General features: G+C 40.3%; 1 protein-coding gene across 1 annotated transcript in view; it reads right to left on the bottom strand.

The window, feature by feature from the left end:
• Positions 1-17,716, bottom strand: part of TGM4 (transglutaminase 4) — a 44,025-nt gene extending 26,309 nt beyond the window's left edge. Inside the window, exons 1-5 of the mRNA XM_040353137.1 lie at positions 17,696-17,716; positions 10,769-10,948; positions 6,797-6,903; positions 3,514-3,646; positions 1,846-1,964 (exon numbers count right to left, since the gene is read on the bottom strand). Of these exons, the coding sequence (XP_040209071.1) occupies positions 1,846-1,964; positions 3,514-3,646; positions 6,797-6,903; positions 10,769-10,946 (537 nt within the window). The 5' untranslated portion in view covers positions 10,947-10,948; positions 17,696-17,716. The remainder of the gene's footprint in view (positions 1-1,845; positions 1,965-3,513; positions 3,647-6,796; positions 6,904-10,768; positions 10,949-17,695) is intronic.
• Positions 17,717-17,973: the final 257 nt, after the last annotated feature.

Here is a 17,973-nt window from a genome sequence, read left to right as displayed (position 1 = left end):
TGCGGCTTTAGCCTCCTACCGTGCTTCGAATGTATTCGTACTTTCGTAAATACACCGCAGTTATTCGTAATGTATTTTAGTTTTCAACACGTGGCTATAGCCTCCGCTCCGCCCCTGTACGCCATTTTGAGAGGGTGTATCTGGCTTAATTTCTAAGAAAGTCCTGTACTTACTCCCAGTCCACTCCCTCAGTCACGAGACCTGACTCAGTCTCCTCCTCAACTGAATCTAAAAAGATTCAGGAATGCATTGTGACTCAGACACAAAAGAGATAAGCTGATTGGCTAAGATATTAAGTAAGATACATCACACACTACACTGCCCATTAGAAAGAACGATTCGAGAACATCAAACTTACGAGCAAAGAAACTAATTTACAAACATACGAATGAAAATACGAACATAAGAAATTACGAACATACATATTAAAGCGGAGGTTCACCCTTAGAGAGCACATTTTCCCCTTAGATTAATGCTCGTTTTGTCTAGGGGAATCGGCTAGTTGTTTTAAAATATGATCCGTACTTACCGTTTACGAGATGCATCCTCTCCGTCGCTTCCGGGTATGGGCTGCGGGAATGGGCGTTCCTTCTTGATTGACAGTCTTCCGAGAGGCTTCCGACGGTCGCATCCATCGCGTCACGATTTTCCGAAAGAAGCTGAACGTCGGTGCGCAGGCGCAGTATAGAGCCGCACCGACGTTCGGCTTCTTTCGGCTACGAGTGACGCGATGGAGGCGACCGTCGGAAGCCTCTCGGAAGACTGTCAATCAAGAAGGAACGCCCGCTCCCGAAGACCCATACCCGGAAGCGACGGAAGAAGATGCATCTCGAAAACGGGTAAGTACGGATCATATTTTAAAACAAATAGCCGATTCCCCTAGACCGAACGAGCAGGAATCTAAGGGGAAAAGGGCAAAAATTAAATAAATGGGTGAACTCCCGCTTTAAGATACACTTTCTTACACTGTCCATTCAAAAGAACGATTAGAGAACACGAACAAACAAAATTACGAACACACGAATGAAATACGAACATACAAAATTCCGAACAGACAAAGGATTGAAAATACCGAATGCAAATCATTCGTTATAGATGTAATTTCCATTCTTTTACTGTTTCGGTGTTTCGTATTTTCGTAAGTTTGTCCATTCGTAAGTTCATATTTTCGCATGTTCGTTATTTTGCTTATTCGCAATTTCGGAATTTTCATATTTTGGTTCTTTCAGCTATTCGGATGTTCGAATTGATCCGAATTTACGAATACTAACAAATTCGTATGAAAATCTATTAGTTACGAACCGAATCGCACATGTCTACTGAGCAATGATCTTATAATGTATACTGTTGTATCATAGCTGGAGCATCCTTTTTTATGTGGTGTTCGGCTATTATAGCAATCACTTTTTGGATTTGATTTGGGGAGCGGTGCTGCAAGATATCTGTGGATGTTTTCATAGCCGATGATATGTTTTAGATTGCGCTTTGCTTGCGAAGCTGGAGTATTTTATTTGCTTCTTTTTTTGTTATATTTGAAATACTTTTGGTTTAACTTCTGTTTTGTCTAGCCCATCAATAATCTTGATTGAGTTTGTACAGTATATAAGTGGCTCAGCTGTTGCTGGAAATCAAAGCCACCCTAATAAATGGATAGGTAAATCTCTCACCTCCTACCACTTATAGGTAGGAGGTGAGAGGTATAGTTACAGTCTAATTATAATATTTTATTAAAATATACATTTGAATTTTCCATAAACATTAAATAATTTTATGTGCAAATATCACCTGATTGCACGCTTATCAATTTTAAGCTAATTTTCACAGTATACAACCAAGGGTCCATACCTGTCCAAAATTCCATGGCCTAGCAGTAATTCTAGAGCTTGTGCCCACATAGATGTATCCAGTGTCATTTAGGACATATTCCATTCTTTTCTCCTCATCTGCCAAGTATACAGCATCATCTAAAAATATAAAATGTATTTATTAGTTGTAGCTTGTATCATGTTTATTACATTGAAAGAATTTGGATGCATTAAAGAGGAAGTAAACCTTCATGTATTCTTTGTACCTATAGGTAAGCCGATAATAAGACTTACCTATAAGTACTGTAAATATCTCCTAAACGGGCGCAGTCTAGGAGATATTTGCTGTATACTGTGCCGAGTACATCATTGACGCATGCGCTCTGAAGGAACGGCTGCCCGTGCGGTCCATGGACCTGGAAGGAAAATGAGCAAATATGCGGCCTCCAGCAGGGATGACGAGGGCTTTGTTTGCAGGTAAGTTTAACATAATGTGCTAGTAGGCAATGCATACTCGCACATTATGCCTTAATTTACAGATAAGAAAAAAGAAAAGAAAAAACAGTGTTTACTTCCTCTTTAAGAGCCAGTAGAGATGGATATAAAAATGGGAATACGCCCCTGCTTACTCAGAGTACAATCAGTAGAGTGCATGAATTTGGATGATTGTAGAGGTCTTACTAAGCAGGAGGCATCGAACCACAAAGAGCAGCCATCATGAATTAAAATAGGTTCCATACCAAAGAAATTTACCATTTTGCTGTATTCTCAGTGTATCTACATTATATTATTTATTTAAATTTAACTTCAATTGGCCTTTAACCAAATGTCTTATTTTAATGCACAACACTAAGTTAAACTCTTGATATCCACTCTCATCAAGAAAAGGATTAGATCATGCAGCTCTTGGGCCCATATGTGGCCATCCATCTATTGGGCCCATGCCATACGTGGCCATCCATTTCTTGGGCCCATGCCATACGTGGCCATCCATCTCTAGGGCCCATGCCATACTTGGCCATCCAGCTCTGGGATCTATGCCATACGTGGCCATTCATCTCCTGGGCCCTTGCCATATGTGGCCATCTATCTCTTGGGCCCATGCCATACTTGGCCATCCAGTTATGTGATCAATACCATACTACTCTCGGATCAATGCCATACTTGGCTATCCTGCTCTCGGATCCATGCCAAACCTGACCAGACTGGTTGGTATAAAAGGTAGTCAGCTCATTAAAACCGTAATACCTACAGTATCCTGCAGGCTTTAGCTATGTGGCACAAGCTGTTTTATTTGTCTTCCCTAAACCCCTTATGGGAGAGTGGCCACCAGATTACAGAGTGAGATTCTTCAATCAACAATAGCACAGTGAGTACGGGGATTAAAAATTTAAGACCGGCATACCGTAGCTCGCGCTACGATGCCGAAAGTAATGGAATAATGGGGTGAAGGAGGGTGAACTACCGCTTTAATCACCTTTCTAAACAGACTTGTCTGACACACAATCTAAGATTAACAATCTACACTAAACATGTCAACCAAACCCTGGCTGCTTTATATGTTTCTCGCATATGAAATCATTGTACTACAACATATAATACATTGCAGAAAATGTGTGTTTGACATCCTATGGTATTGCTCCTATGTAGGTGGTCCCAATGTATAACCTACTATTATACTCTGACATTCAGCCAGTAAAAGTTTTACCTTCACACCAAGGGTTGAATAGGATGTAAATGGGGCAATCCCCCGCCATGTATACAACTCCTCTTCCCGTTATTACACTTAGCTGGTATTTTCCAATAATTGCATTAGCGGGACTATTGACGGTGATGGTATACTTCAAAAAGAAAATATAGATGTTATTTTCAAGCAATGCATTCCTTCTTACAACATCATATTTGTTAAAGGAACCATTATTTAAAGTTGAACTCCAGTCAAACATATAAATATATTCTAAATAAATTAGTACTCATGGTATTTCTCCTGATATTTCCTGTTTTGTTGCACTCAGACTGGAGGAGGGAGGGTAGCATTGTAAGCTAGTCACACTCTTTGGCATTGCAGAATGCCTTCCCTTATCATGCTTACAGTAGTGATGAGCAGAAGGATTACTTCATCAGTTTGCTGTTGCTCCTCATTATCAGCAGACTAGGGCAGACTAGTGACCAAGCAGTACTGTTTAACAAAGCTTTTCGCTAGTGATGCCTTGATCACCAGTCAAGAGTAGCTCATCAGAATCTTAAATATGTTCACAGATAGACAGTTCCCATATACTGTTTGTGTTTAATCTGTGTATATAGGTGTGTGCCTGGAGTCCAGCTTTAGGATGGTAATCTTTTAGAATGATAACACATGACATTTTTTTTCTTAGACTTAAAAGGGTTGTAAAGGTAAATGTTTTTCCACCTTAATGCATCCTATGCATTAAGGTGAAAAAACATCCGACGGTACCGCCCCCCGAACCCCCGTTTTACTTACCTGACCCCTCAAAAGTCCTGCGTGCATCCACATGATCCTCTTTGGTTCCCAGCCTGGCCGTTGATTGGCTAGGCTGGACGGATTGATAGCAGCGCAGCCATTGGCTGGCGCTGCTGTCAATCACAGCAGATGACGCGGTGTGCCGGGGGGCGGGCCGAGTGATACAGTCGGTGGCTGTATCACGGGAGCGCGCTCGCAAAAGCTTTCCACCATGCAAGCTCGCTCGCATGAAGGTGGAAAGCTTTTGCGAGGAGGAGCCGAGACAGCCGCCGAGGGACCCCAGAAGACAGGGTTAGGGGACACTCTGTGCAAAGCGAGCTGCACAGTGGAGGTAAGTATAACATGTTTGTTATTTTAAAAAAAAGTTTTCCTTTAGTGTTCCTTTAAGTCTCCATTGCCCTTGCTCTAACAGCATAGCTCTCAACTGTCCCTGATTTGGACAGACTGACCCTGATTCGGAGCAATGTCCCTCTGTCCCTCTTCCCCCCTCATTTGTCCTGATCTATATAGTTGTATATAAAATGCACTTTTTAAAGTGTCTCACAGTGCTAAACTTTTCATCTAATTTCTAAATTGCTGCATTTGTAAATTTTAAAAGCCAATATAAAGGAATAGTAGTGTTAAAAAAAGCCCTTTTGGATTTCATAAACTTTTTTTTGCTAATTCACCTTTAAGGGGGTGTGAAAGGGGGCGTGTCCTATGCCTACATACCTTTGCTAGTAGGTGTCCCCCATTCCCATCTCAAAATGTTGGGAGGTATGCTAACAGGTATAGTCTATGACATACCAACATTGCTGTCACTGGCAACAAGAGACCACATGGAACTCCTCCTGAGATCAGTGTTCAGTGTTGACATCAGACACTCAGATAAACATATTAGAAAACAAAAGTGTTGTCATAATTACCTTTATTGAAAGAAAGGCAAAGACCTTGCTAATTGACAGTCATACCCTTCTCCAGTAGATAGTAAAGTGTGCCAATTACCAGTAAAATTTAAGGTAGTCACCAGCAAAAGAGAAGAGGGATACTTAAAGTCAGGGCTGAACTGGGACAAAAATGTGGCCCTGGACTTCATCCAGACTGGCCTACTTTGATAGGTCTCTCCCATGGCGGCTGGACAACTCCCGCACCCCCCCCCGGCTACCCAAGCCCCCTCTTCCCCCCAGGTGAGCGCTGCGGGGAGGGAGAGGAGGTGAGCGCTGCGGGAAGGGAGAGACAGGAGCGGAGGGGGGCGTGGTCCGCTGTCACTGAAGCCGGCCCACTGAGCCATCGGCCCACCGGGAAACTCCCTGTAGTCCCAATGGCCAGTCCATCCCTGCTTAAAGTGGTTCTTCACCCATTTTCACAAATGTACATACTCAGTTCTGTCTCTTAATGCAGTGCCCCCCTGTCTCTGTGTTTTATTTAAAAAAAATCCTCCTTTACCGTATCTCACGGCGGCTCCCGGCACTCATGTGACCGGCCATGTTTCCTCTCTGTCTGTCTGACAGAAGCAGCGGGAGGGGCCATGATTCCCCCGCTGACATCAGCGGGACGTAAGGAGGATAGGAGAGAGGACACATGGCCTGTCACGTGATCCCCAACAGCCGCCGTGACATACGGTAAAGGAGGATTTTTTTTTATAAAACACAGAGACAGATGGGCACTTCATCAATAGACAGAATGGATAGTATACAGCTAAATTTGTTATTCCTGCAGCAGGAGGGGGATGTGGCGGCACTGTCACTAGGTGACACACAGGGGGGAATGAGGACAGAAGAGGACACACACACAGGAGAGTAGGGCTGCGGATAATTGAGGCATGCAAACTGACCACTGTGTCAGGGCTCAGCAGCCATGATTATCATGGTCAGTTTACATAGGGAAGGGGGAGAAACTGGTAGGATCAGCCAATTTTTTTAGGTGTTACAGGGATCCAAAATACACAGCACAAGCACTGTGTTGTATAAAATGCTTTAAAGGAGAAGGATCCATTTTTTTTTTTTGGGGGGGGGGGGGGGGGGTTAACAAACGCTTTAAAAAGAGAGATGATTAATAGAGGGTGCAGGAGACAAATGTGCTACAACAGAACCTGCTGTAATGTACAGGTTTACTTGCTTGTTCTATCATAGCTGAGAGTGATACAATGCTTCACATGTGAAAAGGTCACTAGAGCTCTACTTGCTGGCTAAAAAGAAAACTGCATAAAATTAATATGATTTTTTTTTTTTTTATTGTAGTCCTAATGACAAATTTTGGAAACAAAAATGTTAAAACCCACTATACTGTACATACTGAAAGTGTAAGTGGTTCTCAAGCTTTGTTAGCTGGGAAACCTATTTAGGTAATAAACACCTGACAATTTGAGATAATAACATTTGATAGATGGAAATAACAACACATACATTACTCTGACTTGCCAGAGCATTTTGAATTACTGGAATGTTAAATCCCTCCTGTAAAACCGAGGTGTGTTAATGTTCAACTTTAAGCGCTAAATGAATAAATTGATTAAGCCTGTTGAAATTACCTCGTTACCATTGCACTCGGAGATTGTCGCACTCCAGTCTTTTTTAAGGGCAGCTGGAGTTACATTAACATGTACAAGTGATCCATTTGCTTTCGAAGGACGAGGGCCTAAAAGATGAAAATTATGTTCAATAATTCATTCATTTTTATATTTTTATATTTTTTTGTAAATAAGAATATTAAATCATTTTACGGGAATAATCTTACTATTCTTGTATTAAGTGTTCTGTACTGATCTCTAAAAAAAGATTAAAGTGGATGTAAACCCAATTTTTTTTTTTTATGATGTCACAATATATAGTAGATTTCCTATCATCTGTGCCCAGTCTTGCCACAAAGAGTTAATCCAGCTCTGAGCAATCCTCTTTTCTTTTTTTTAGTGAGATAAACGGACAAACAGGAGAAAACTTTTGTCCGTTCTTCCTACTTGCTGTGAATGACAGGTTATTTACATATCTCATGCACTAGCCTGAGACAGGCATTATTTTTTCATTTCCACCCCCACTCCTTTTCTGAAGTCATGTGGTTACTTTTCTGGATTTTGACTGCATGTTAGTGATCGTAGCAGAATTCAGTGTAAATAATACACAGGAAAAAATGCATGTTGATAAGGGGAGTGTAGAGGTGGGCGGGGAGTCTACTGACATCACGACTCCACCCACCGAGCTCCAGACAACAGATCCACCCACAGAATCTGCAGTTTTTCAGGTTTAATAACAGACAGAGGGGAGACATTTGACAGGTAAGGATACATGCAGGAGACATGTATATCCTTATAGATCAGCACTATGGCAGTAGTTTAGAAAGGATGAGAGTGAGTTTACATCCACTTTAACTTAAGAGTCAGTAAACGTCCGCTTAAGGTTACCAAAGCCTCCCAGCAGTGTCTGGATGCCAAAGTAGCAAAGTCTTCTTTTGTAGTGTGCCCCCCTCTGATTTGCTGAAATGCTACATTAGCCCAAAAAATCTGAAGGGAAAAAAGTTATTATATACTTACCTTTCACCTGGTTTCTGTGGTGCAGGCAGTGATATCATCATTCTGGAGAATGCTGAGTACGCTAAATATTTAAAGAAGTTGTTGCAGCACAATACAGGATCATCTTCGAGATTTGGGCTACCCAACATTCTCCAGGATCTTGCAGTAAAGAGGATAACGTTGCCTTGCATAGGCACTCATGGCCAAACCTGAGGTAAGGTAATTTAACTTTTTTTTCCCCATAGACATTTTCATTTAGATTAATAAAGTGTTTTAACAAGGTTCGGGGCAGGAGGGCAAACTAAATAAGCAGACCTTGCTATTTAGGTGCAATTACACTGTTTTAAACAGAATGTATTACATAAAATGTTGCTTGAAGAGAAACTATAATGGTGTGGGGTCAACTTTATAACAAGTTTTTAAAATGATGTGCTACACATTTTTTTTTTTTTTTTTACTAATCATATGCAATGAAATATGTAACGTTGTGTGCACCTGGGGCACATAATCAAAACAGCACCATTTTTATGGAGCCCTCTTGACAGGAAGCTTTCTTTTTGTCCTCAAAGAGGGGGTGCATGACTGCTAAGTAAACTGCAGGCTTTTTTTTTGTGTAGCAAAGCAGATAAGGATGCCCTGGAAGACTAGTTAAAAGGAGCCTAGAGCACCACCTTCAGACTTAAAATGAGAATATAAAATAGTTAAAAAAGAAAGAAAATATATACAAACTACACAATTGGGGGATTTACTAAAACTGGTGCACACATAATCTGGTGTAGCAGTGCATAATAACAAATCCACTTCTAGGTTTTAGCCCCCGTTCACATTGGAGCAACTTGTCCTGTTATTTGACAAGTCAAAACGCATAACAAGTCGAATCCTATTGCCGGCAGTGGCACTGTTCAAATTGGTGCGACGCCAACTTTGTGGTGCCACACTGATTTGAAATAGTAGTACTACTTTTGGTGTTTTCGGGTGCGACTTTAATATACATCCGTGCATTAAGCCGCAGAGATGTCTTCCAAGTCGCACCCGAAGTCCCACTGAGATGAGGCTTTGAAATTGTGCGATTTCAGATGAAGTTGCACGATTTCAAAGCCGCAGTCAATGTGAATGGGGGCTTATTGTCAAAGCTTAATTGAACAAGCTGAAGTTACAAGCTGATTCGTTACTATGCACAGCTGCACCAGAATCTGTGTACACCAGTTTTAGTAAATCTCTCCCATTGTTCTTAGGCTTTCACATTCTCTAGAGCAGTGGTTCTCAACCTGGGGGTTGGGGCCCCCTTGGGGGGTCAAATGATGATTTGCCAGGGGTCACCAAATCCTGGGCTGTTACTGAAGCCCGCACCACTCTCACAGCCTTTTTGCGGCCACCCAGCAGGACTGTCCCTGGAGCCTGTGGCCACCCAGCTGGGCTGTTCTTAGAGCCCGCGGCCGCCCACTCACCCTTTTCGCAGTCGCCCATTCAGTTCAAGGCATGGCTGGGGGCAGAGACTAGAAATCAGCAAACTGGTGAGAAATGGGAAGTGGGAGGGACTGAAGGAGACCCTATCTCCTGATTTCAGCATAGGTGTCACTGCTACGTGACACCACAAATTCGGAGACACAATTAGTAACACTACCTGTGATTATAGTTGCCATTAAAAGTCCCCACTACAGTTCTCAGATCAGCAGATGACCTTGATCAAGAGCACCTAAGTTGGCCAATCAGAACTCCCCCCAACATTGCCACACATTTCAACTCCCCCCACCAGCACTGCCATTCATCCCATTCCCCCCACCAGCACTGCCACTCATCCCAAACCCCCCGCCAGAACTGCAGCTCATCCCATTCCCCCCCACCTCCCCACCAAGGAGTAAGAGAAGGAATACAAATAGAGAATACATGAAAGGGAGAGGAAAAGAGGGGGAGGTACAAAGAAAAAGTGAGGGAAAGAATAGGAGAAAAAACAAGAAATTAGAGAGGGATGGGGGATAAAAACAAGAAATCAGGATAGAGAGATATAAAAGGGAAAGAAAGGAGAACAAAGGGAAAGAGTGGTACATCCTAAATAGTACCCAGGGAGCGCTAAATGTCCGTGGGTTAGGGGCCAAACTACTTGTCTTGTCTTGAGTGCTGACAACCCATGCTACGAAAATAATTTTACTATTAGGGGTCCCCACGACTTGGGAAATTTTTATCAAGGGGTCACGGCACTAGCAAGGTTGAGAACCACTGCTCTAGAGGGATATGGCTTCCTGAGAAATGTTTGAATGTCCTCTAAACAATACACACTACATGTTTCTTAAAAAAAAAAAAAAAAAAAAAACCTTCAAGCCAGCATTAGAACAATGGTTTCAGATAAAAATAAAAATGTACATTTTATAGCAGCATACAAATTAGGTAGAAAGACAGCCAGTGAGGCTTAAATAAGAATTTATCAAAACTGGAGCTGCCAGAATCTGGTGCAGCTGTGCATGGCAACCAATCAGCTTCTATCTTCAGCTTGTTCAGTTTAGCTTTGAAAATTAAATATATAAATTGACTGACGCCATGAATAGCTACTCCAGATTCTGTCAGCTCAAGTTTTGATGAATTCCCCTCTACAGTAAAACCTTGGATTGCGAGCATAATTGGTTCCAGAAACATGCTTGCAATCCAAAGCACTTGTATATCAAAGCATTTTTTTACAGGGTATAAAAGAGAAGAGAGGCACCTCCAAGGGTAGCAATAAGTTGCTAAATGTTGTACCTTCATTACATGTAACCATATTGCTACACTTGGAGGCTCTTCTCTTTTATACTCAGTTGTGAGTATCAAGACATCGCTTGTATATCAAGACAAAATTTATTAAAATGCTTTGCTTGTCTTGCAAAACGCTCTCAAACCAAGTTACTCTCAAACCAAGGTTTTACTGTATATACATAATTTCCTTATCATGTCTTGCAATATTGTCAAAGGCAAAGCTGGCTCTAAGTTATCACCCATTAGTGAAGGATAATGTTATGTTCTTACTAGTAGTAAACTGCAAGACAATGTTGTCCCTTGGAGTCACTGCCCTACTGAAGGAAGCCTTCAAAGTGAACTTCTGTCCTCTTCTCAGAATAAGGTGTGGATTGTCATAATCAGCCGTGTTATGATTACAGGCATTCTCATGCTTCATAAAGTTTACTTTAAGTGTTCTCAAAGCCATTTCTGTAAATAAAAATAGAAAAAAATAACAACTGCTTAGTTTATGATCCCGAAAGCTTACCGGTATATGCAATTGTTCATCTTCTCTGATGAATTTTCCGTCCCAGACAACAAGTGAAAGCATTTTGTTGTGAGTTACTACTACTACTATTCGTTAAACACTGCAACTGTGCAAGAGTAAAATAATTCACCTCATGCTGAGTTTTGTGTAATTTCCTGCAGATTAGACACAGTTCCATACAGGGGCACTGGTAATGTACTTCCTGAGGCTCGTACTGTGTAACTTCCTCTATGTCTGCATTCGTCATCACCAAAACATACAAACTTCCATAGCAGGATTGAATATCATTATTGTCTGCAGGATGTTTATAGTATCTGGTTTTCTGTGAGTGAGCAGGTGCATTTTATAATCTACAGATTACAAACATAAAGGCGTGGGAGTGATCTGAATAAAAAATGAACCTACTCAACTGGTAGGTTAAAGAAAAGCAACCCTCCATTTGTCCATTTGTATATCCAATTTTAAGCGGTGAGCCAGGAACAGCTCTTAGAGTTTTAATGATATGGCAGCCTCATCCTTTCCAATCATTTTTTATTAAGGTTATAAACCGTACAGATATAAAACCAAATAATACAAATTAGATAAGTACCGGTACATAATAACATTATTGGTCGCTAAAGAACCGGTATAAGGCTAATTGGGGCTCTTAGGAGCACAGGAGACATCCTCCAAAGAGGAACTGCATGGCCGGAAGATGCTCCCATGGAAGACGAGGGGTCGTCTCAGCCATTAATCAGTCATGGCAGTTGGTCTTTGTGTTTACGTACACGGCCCTTAAACTAAAGTGGGGCCGATAGTGGTCGACCACAGGCCCCTTGCTGCTCTCCATACTACCCAAAGAATTTAATAAGTAGAAAGAAAAGAAACAGGGTAGGTGTAAAGAAAGAAGAAAGGGGGGAAAGAAACAGTGAGCTTCTCCTAAGGCACTATGAGGCTAGCCTCAGATCTCACAAGGCTGTCCATGTCATATAGGTGATCCAGGGGTCCCAGTTTTTTTCAAATCAGGGAAGCTTGTCTTGCAGGATGGCAGAGAGGCATTAATTTAACATTATCCAGGACAATTTGTTCTTTAAAGGGTCAAAAAAATGGCACTGGGGATTTCAAAGATCTTGCGATCGTTATTCTGGCTGTAAAAATGAAGGATATTAGGTGTTGGGTGGGTCTCGGGGGTCCCCCAACAGGGTGTGCGAAGAGTGCCTGTCGCGGGGATTTCGTCAACTTAGTCCCCATGAGGAAATAGATAAAATTGTAGATGCAGATCCAGTATCTACAATCTTTTGGGCGCATCCACCAAACGTGATATGCCGTTCCCTCTTGGTCGCACCCTCAAACACATGGGGGAGGCTCCCCGCACCCATTGGGTAATTCTGGTGAGGACCAAGTACCATTGCATTAGTACTTTGTAGTTGGCGTCTATTAGGAAGGTGTGCGCCAGTCTTCGCTACCCCGCAGGGTCCAAGACCCTGTCCCCATTTTATCCTGTTCCCATTTTTCTATATAAGGAAGTTTGTCATTCGTAGATGTCAAAATGCTGAAAACCTTGGATATATACCCTGAACAGTGGTCAATACATTTACATTGGGGTTATTGTAGATAAATCGGAAACCCTTTTCATTGAAGTGATAAAGTGTGCTATCTGATTATATCGATGCGTGTTGTTCCTCAAGGGTTGCCAAAACAAAACATACCTCTGTAATTTTAATTGAATGAAAAACCTCCACAATTTTTCCTTCACAAAGGGCCCAAAATACATCCCTGGGAATTACAGACCAGTTAGCTTTACATCAATAGTATGTAAGCTCTTGGAGGGGATGATAAGGGACGGTATCATTAGCAGTAATCAGCATGGATTCATGAAGAATCGTTCTTGCCAAACCAATCGTTTAACCTTCAATGTGCAGGTGAGTTGTCATCTAGATAAAGGAAGGCCCGTAGACATGATGTATCTTGATTTTGCAAAAGCATTTGACACAGTTCCCCATAAACGTTTACTGTACAAAATAAGGTACATTGAAATGGACCATAGGGTGAGTACATGGATTGAAAACTGGCTACAATGGCGAGTTCAGAGCGTGGTCAAAAATGGGGAGTACTCGGAATGGTCAGGGGTGGGTAGTGGGGTCCCCCAGAGTTCTGTGCTGGGACCAATCCTGTTTAATTTGTTCATAAACGACCTGGAGGATGGGGTAAGCAGTGCACTCTCTGTATTTGCGGGCTATACTAAGCTAAGCAGGGCAATAACTTCTCCGCAGGATGTGGAAACCTTGCAAAAAGATCTGAACAAATTAATGGGGTGGGCAACTACATGGCAAATGAGGTTCAATGTAGAAAAATTTTAAATAATGCATTTGGGTGGCAAAAATACGAATGCAATCTATACACTGGGTGGAGAATAGTGTTGCTCACGAATATTCGCATTGCGAATATTCGACTCGAATATAGCATATTCGAGAAATCGCGCTATATTTCGAATTTCGCGGTGAATATTCGCAATTCCGAATATTCACATTTTTTCAATTTGATTTTTAAAACAGATCACATCCTATCGACGTCTAAAAGCATTGCTGGTATGATTAGAGACCCTGGGCCGAGTAGCTAAGCTGAGGCGATCCTTTTATGTTGCCAAATTGAAAAAAAAAATTGCGATTTTTCGCTATTGCGAATGCGAAAATGATTGCGAATTTTCGATAACTGTGGTAGGAGAACTCTGATTGTCTCTGATGCAAAAGGGGGGGGCTTTGTGTATGTGTATGTTATGAATATTTGTATGTTTGATATTATTATTTTTTGTAAGAAGGAAAAAATTGCGCATACCTTAAAAAAGGGGAGAATACAGCAGCAACTCAAAAATGTTATACAACATAAATTAATACAAGACAGAAAATGGAGTCGCTCTACAAGAATAAAAAATATGTCTAGTGACAAGACATGTGGGCAAATTATAAAATAAGCAAGCGCAAATAACTTGTGAAATACACAGTGAAACAAATATATAAAGAAATATAGTCCCAATAATAGAAAAATAATCTTTCATAAAAATGTCTTTGATATGTGAAGTGAAAAAAAGTCCAAAGCATGCAGCATGAACGTGTTCAATCTTCAAGGTGTTTGATTGACAAACGGCTGTGACAGATGGATAGAGTAAAGAATCACCACCAATGCAAAACACTTTTTATTTTCTATTGTAAAATATCAAGAATATTCTGAGCCAATCAGAGTGCTCCTTCCGCATTTGCCGAATATTCGCAATTATTTTGTATTGTAAAATATCAAGATTATTCTGAGCCAAACAGAGTGCTCCTTCTGCATTTGCCGAATATTCGCAATTATTTTGTATTGTAAAATATCAAGAATATTCTGAGCCAATCAGAGTGCTCCTTCCGCATTTGCCGAATATTCGCAATTATTTTGTATTGTAAAATATCAAGAATATTCTGAGCCAATCAGAGTGCTCCTACAGCATTTGCCGAATATTCGCAATTATTTTGTATTGTAAAATATCAAGAATATTCTGAGCCAATCAGAGTGCTCCTTCCGCATTTGCCGAATATTCGCAATTATTTTGTATTGTAAAATATCACGAATATTCTGAGCCAATCAGAGTGCTCCTACAGCATTTGTCGAAATTGCGCAATAAATATCGCATTCGCATGTTGCGATATTTCGATAAAATATCACGAATATTCTGAGCCAATCAGAGCGCTCCTCCAGCATTTCTCGAAATTGCGCAATAAATATCGCATTCGCATGTTGCGATATTTCGATAAAATATCACGAATATTCTGAGCCAATCAGAGTGCTCCTACCGCAGTTATCAAAAAATCGCAATTATTTTCGCATTCGCAATAGCGAAAAATCGCAATCATTTAATTTCGATAAAATATCACGAATATTCGAATTTAGCGAATATATCTCGAATATTCGAATATATATTCGAGATATATCGCGAAATCGAATATGGCATATTCTGCTCAACACTAGTGGAGAACCCCTGGGGGAATCTAGGATGGAAAAGGACCTGGGGGTCCTAGTAGATGATAGGCTCAGCAATGGCACGCAATGCCAAGCTACTGATAACAAAGCAAACAGAATATTGGCATGCATTAAAAAGGGGATTAACTCCAGAGATAAAATGATACTTCTTCTGCTCTACAAGACTCTGGTCCGGCTGCACCTAGAGTATGCTGTCCAGTTCTGGGCATTAGTCCTCAGGAAGGATGTACTGGAAATGGAGAGAGTACAAGAAGGGCAACAATGCTAATAAAGGGTGTGCAGGATATTAGTTATGAGGAAAGATTGTGAGCACTGAACTTATTTTCTTTGGAGAAGAGACGCATTAGAGGGGATATGATTTCAATTTACAAATGCCATACTGGTGACCCCACAATAGGCATAAAACCTTTTCACGGAAGGGAGTTTAACAAGGCCAGTAGCCATTCATTAAAATTAGAAGAAAATAGGTTTAACCTTAAACTATGTAGAGGGTTCTTTACTGTAAGAGCGGAAAGAATGTGGAATTCCCTTCCACAGGCGGTGATCTCAGCTGGGCCATCGATGGTTTTAAGAAACTATTAGATAAGCACCTAAACGACCACAACATACAGGAATATACAATGTAATACTGACATATAATCACACACATAGGTTGGACTTGATGGACTTGGGTCTTTTTTCAACCTCACCTACTATGTAACAATTCTGCAAAAATAAGCTACCCACGGGAGTACGTTTTCAGGTTAAAATGCTGCAAAAACTAGTTTCTGCCATGTCCTTTAATGTATAAATGCGATCAAACTCTTGTTAGATATTTTTCTTTAATTCATGGAAATCTTAAAAAAACATGGTCCTTGATTCCACCAAAAAGCATGACCAAGAAGGTTTTCCTTATGCTAAATATTACATGGGCTCATGATCAGGTAGTTAGAGGATGATGTTCCCTGACAAATTCCCATCATGTTCTAAATATGGAGAAAAGGGGAGGAGGGAGGGTGGGGACAGTTGCTGAGGTTGTCCAATCACACACGCAGACCGAAATGAAAAATTGTGGACTATCCCAGTACTGATAAACAATAATCAACTTGGAATAAAAAAATATAATTTATTACATATAAAAGACATACAGATTACACAATCTCAATATAAAAGTGGAAAGGGAAATTTCAATACAGTATACAGATACTTGTAGACTTTCCCAATGGTTATGGAGTTTTCCTCACAGATTAACAATCCTCTACTAGTTACGCAGTCCAAAGGCCGATTTGTCAGGAGGAATAATCAATAAGACAGGTAATATATTTAGAAACAACAGACAGAGATTTACAGACATATTTTTTATACATGTGAATCAGAAGTAACACTAAGAAGTTGCTTACCTGAGAGCCTCCCCTTTTTTCTATATAATATTTGGATGATGGTACTTTTTATGCCTAGTTCAATGCTTTAATATTTGAGGCTATATTCAAAAAATGAATCATATGTTCTAAATATGGCCTTAGAAAAAAAGATGCAGAGCATCTCCTGGAACTCTTTTTTAACCTGTCCAATATTGTGTGTAGGCAAAGGAAGCAAAAAACATAGGTTTGATAAAAAATGTATTTGTATTACCAAGGAAAGTGCCTAGCTGTCTTACTTCTTGTTTGTTATTTCATAAGGGTAAATAGCCTTTTTAATGCATGATAGTACCCTGCTACCTTTGCTTGCTGCAGCTTGGCATTGCATTCTATTTAAGAACTCCCAGATCGTTTTCCGTCTTTGATTTCCCCAGAGTATCTCCCTCTATTAGGTATTTTGCATACACAACTTAAACACCTATTTGCATAAGTTTATATTTTTTCAATATTAAACCTCATCAGTCATATACGTAACTGCACTTGCCTTTATAAAGGTCTTCTTGTAAAGTTGCTTAATCCTATGAGGAACGCGGTGCCCTGCATAGCTTGGTATCATCAACTAACACTGAGATTGGACTATTTATTCAAAACTCTATATTATTTATAAATATATAGAAGTATAAAGTTACACTAAATTGGTCTTAGGACAACCTGCTAGACCATTTAGAAAAAGAGCCATTTAATACTACTTTGTATGCATGTTCCAGTGACTAGTTTTCTATTCAAATGCACATATTGAGCAATATCATTGACAATGTCCCAAAATCTTTATTGAAGAATGGATTGCATCACAGTGAAATTGTGCAACATTTTGGAGTTGTGCAGGATCCCTTCATCAGTGCATGTCTGATGAAGGGATCCTGAGTGGCCCTGAATGTGCACTATGTGCATTGTGAATATGATCATTCTCCTAAACACTGCAAACAATGCTAAATATTAGCATTTTTATATCCAGGCCGTTTTGAGCATCTTAGTGTTCATGGAGCCTAAAACTTCAGCTGTGCCATGCCGCAATGATGAAGGACTCTGGGGGAAAAAGAATCTATAGCTAAGTATTCTTGTTAAATTTTTTTCATATTATTAAATTTGTTTATCTGTATCAGTCATTACTTAATTGGATGTTATCCATACAATGTTTGAGTGATCTCTCTTTGCACATCTCAAAAAAACAAAACAAAAGCGTAAACTATCACGTAACCTTGATAAAACTGCACCTTCTCCTTAGAAACATTCAAAAGGTAAGAAATATGTTTTACATTTTGTTTAGGCATGCTATTTGAAAATAAACACATAACAAACCTATAGTGTGGTTTTCTCAAATTTGACTTCAAAAGTGGAAATACGCTTTCAGCATTAGTCACCTGCTCCCTGCCAAAAGAGAGGCAGTGTTCAAGCACAGCCGCTAATGGGCTGGGTCTGTCCAAACATCATTCCCGATCAGAAATCAAGTAGTAACAGCCAAGAAATTGTAAGGTAAATTAAGCTAAAAACAATAATGTGTGTACAGTCACCACTGGAAACATAAAATAAACTTTGAGGAGTGATGACAGACTGGTTGTAACAATGCCAATACAGTT

This window comes from Rana temporaria, chromosome 5 (assembly GCF_905171775.1).
Source record: "Rana temporaria chromosome 5, aRanTem1.1, whole genome shotgun sequence".
In the NCBI taxonomy this organism is placed as follows: Eukaryota; Metazoa; Chordata; class Amphibia; order Anura; family Ranidae; genus Rana; species Rana temporaria.
This window is presented reverse-complemented; position numbering and strand designations above follow the sequence as displayed.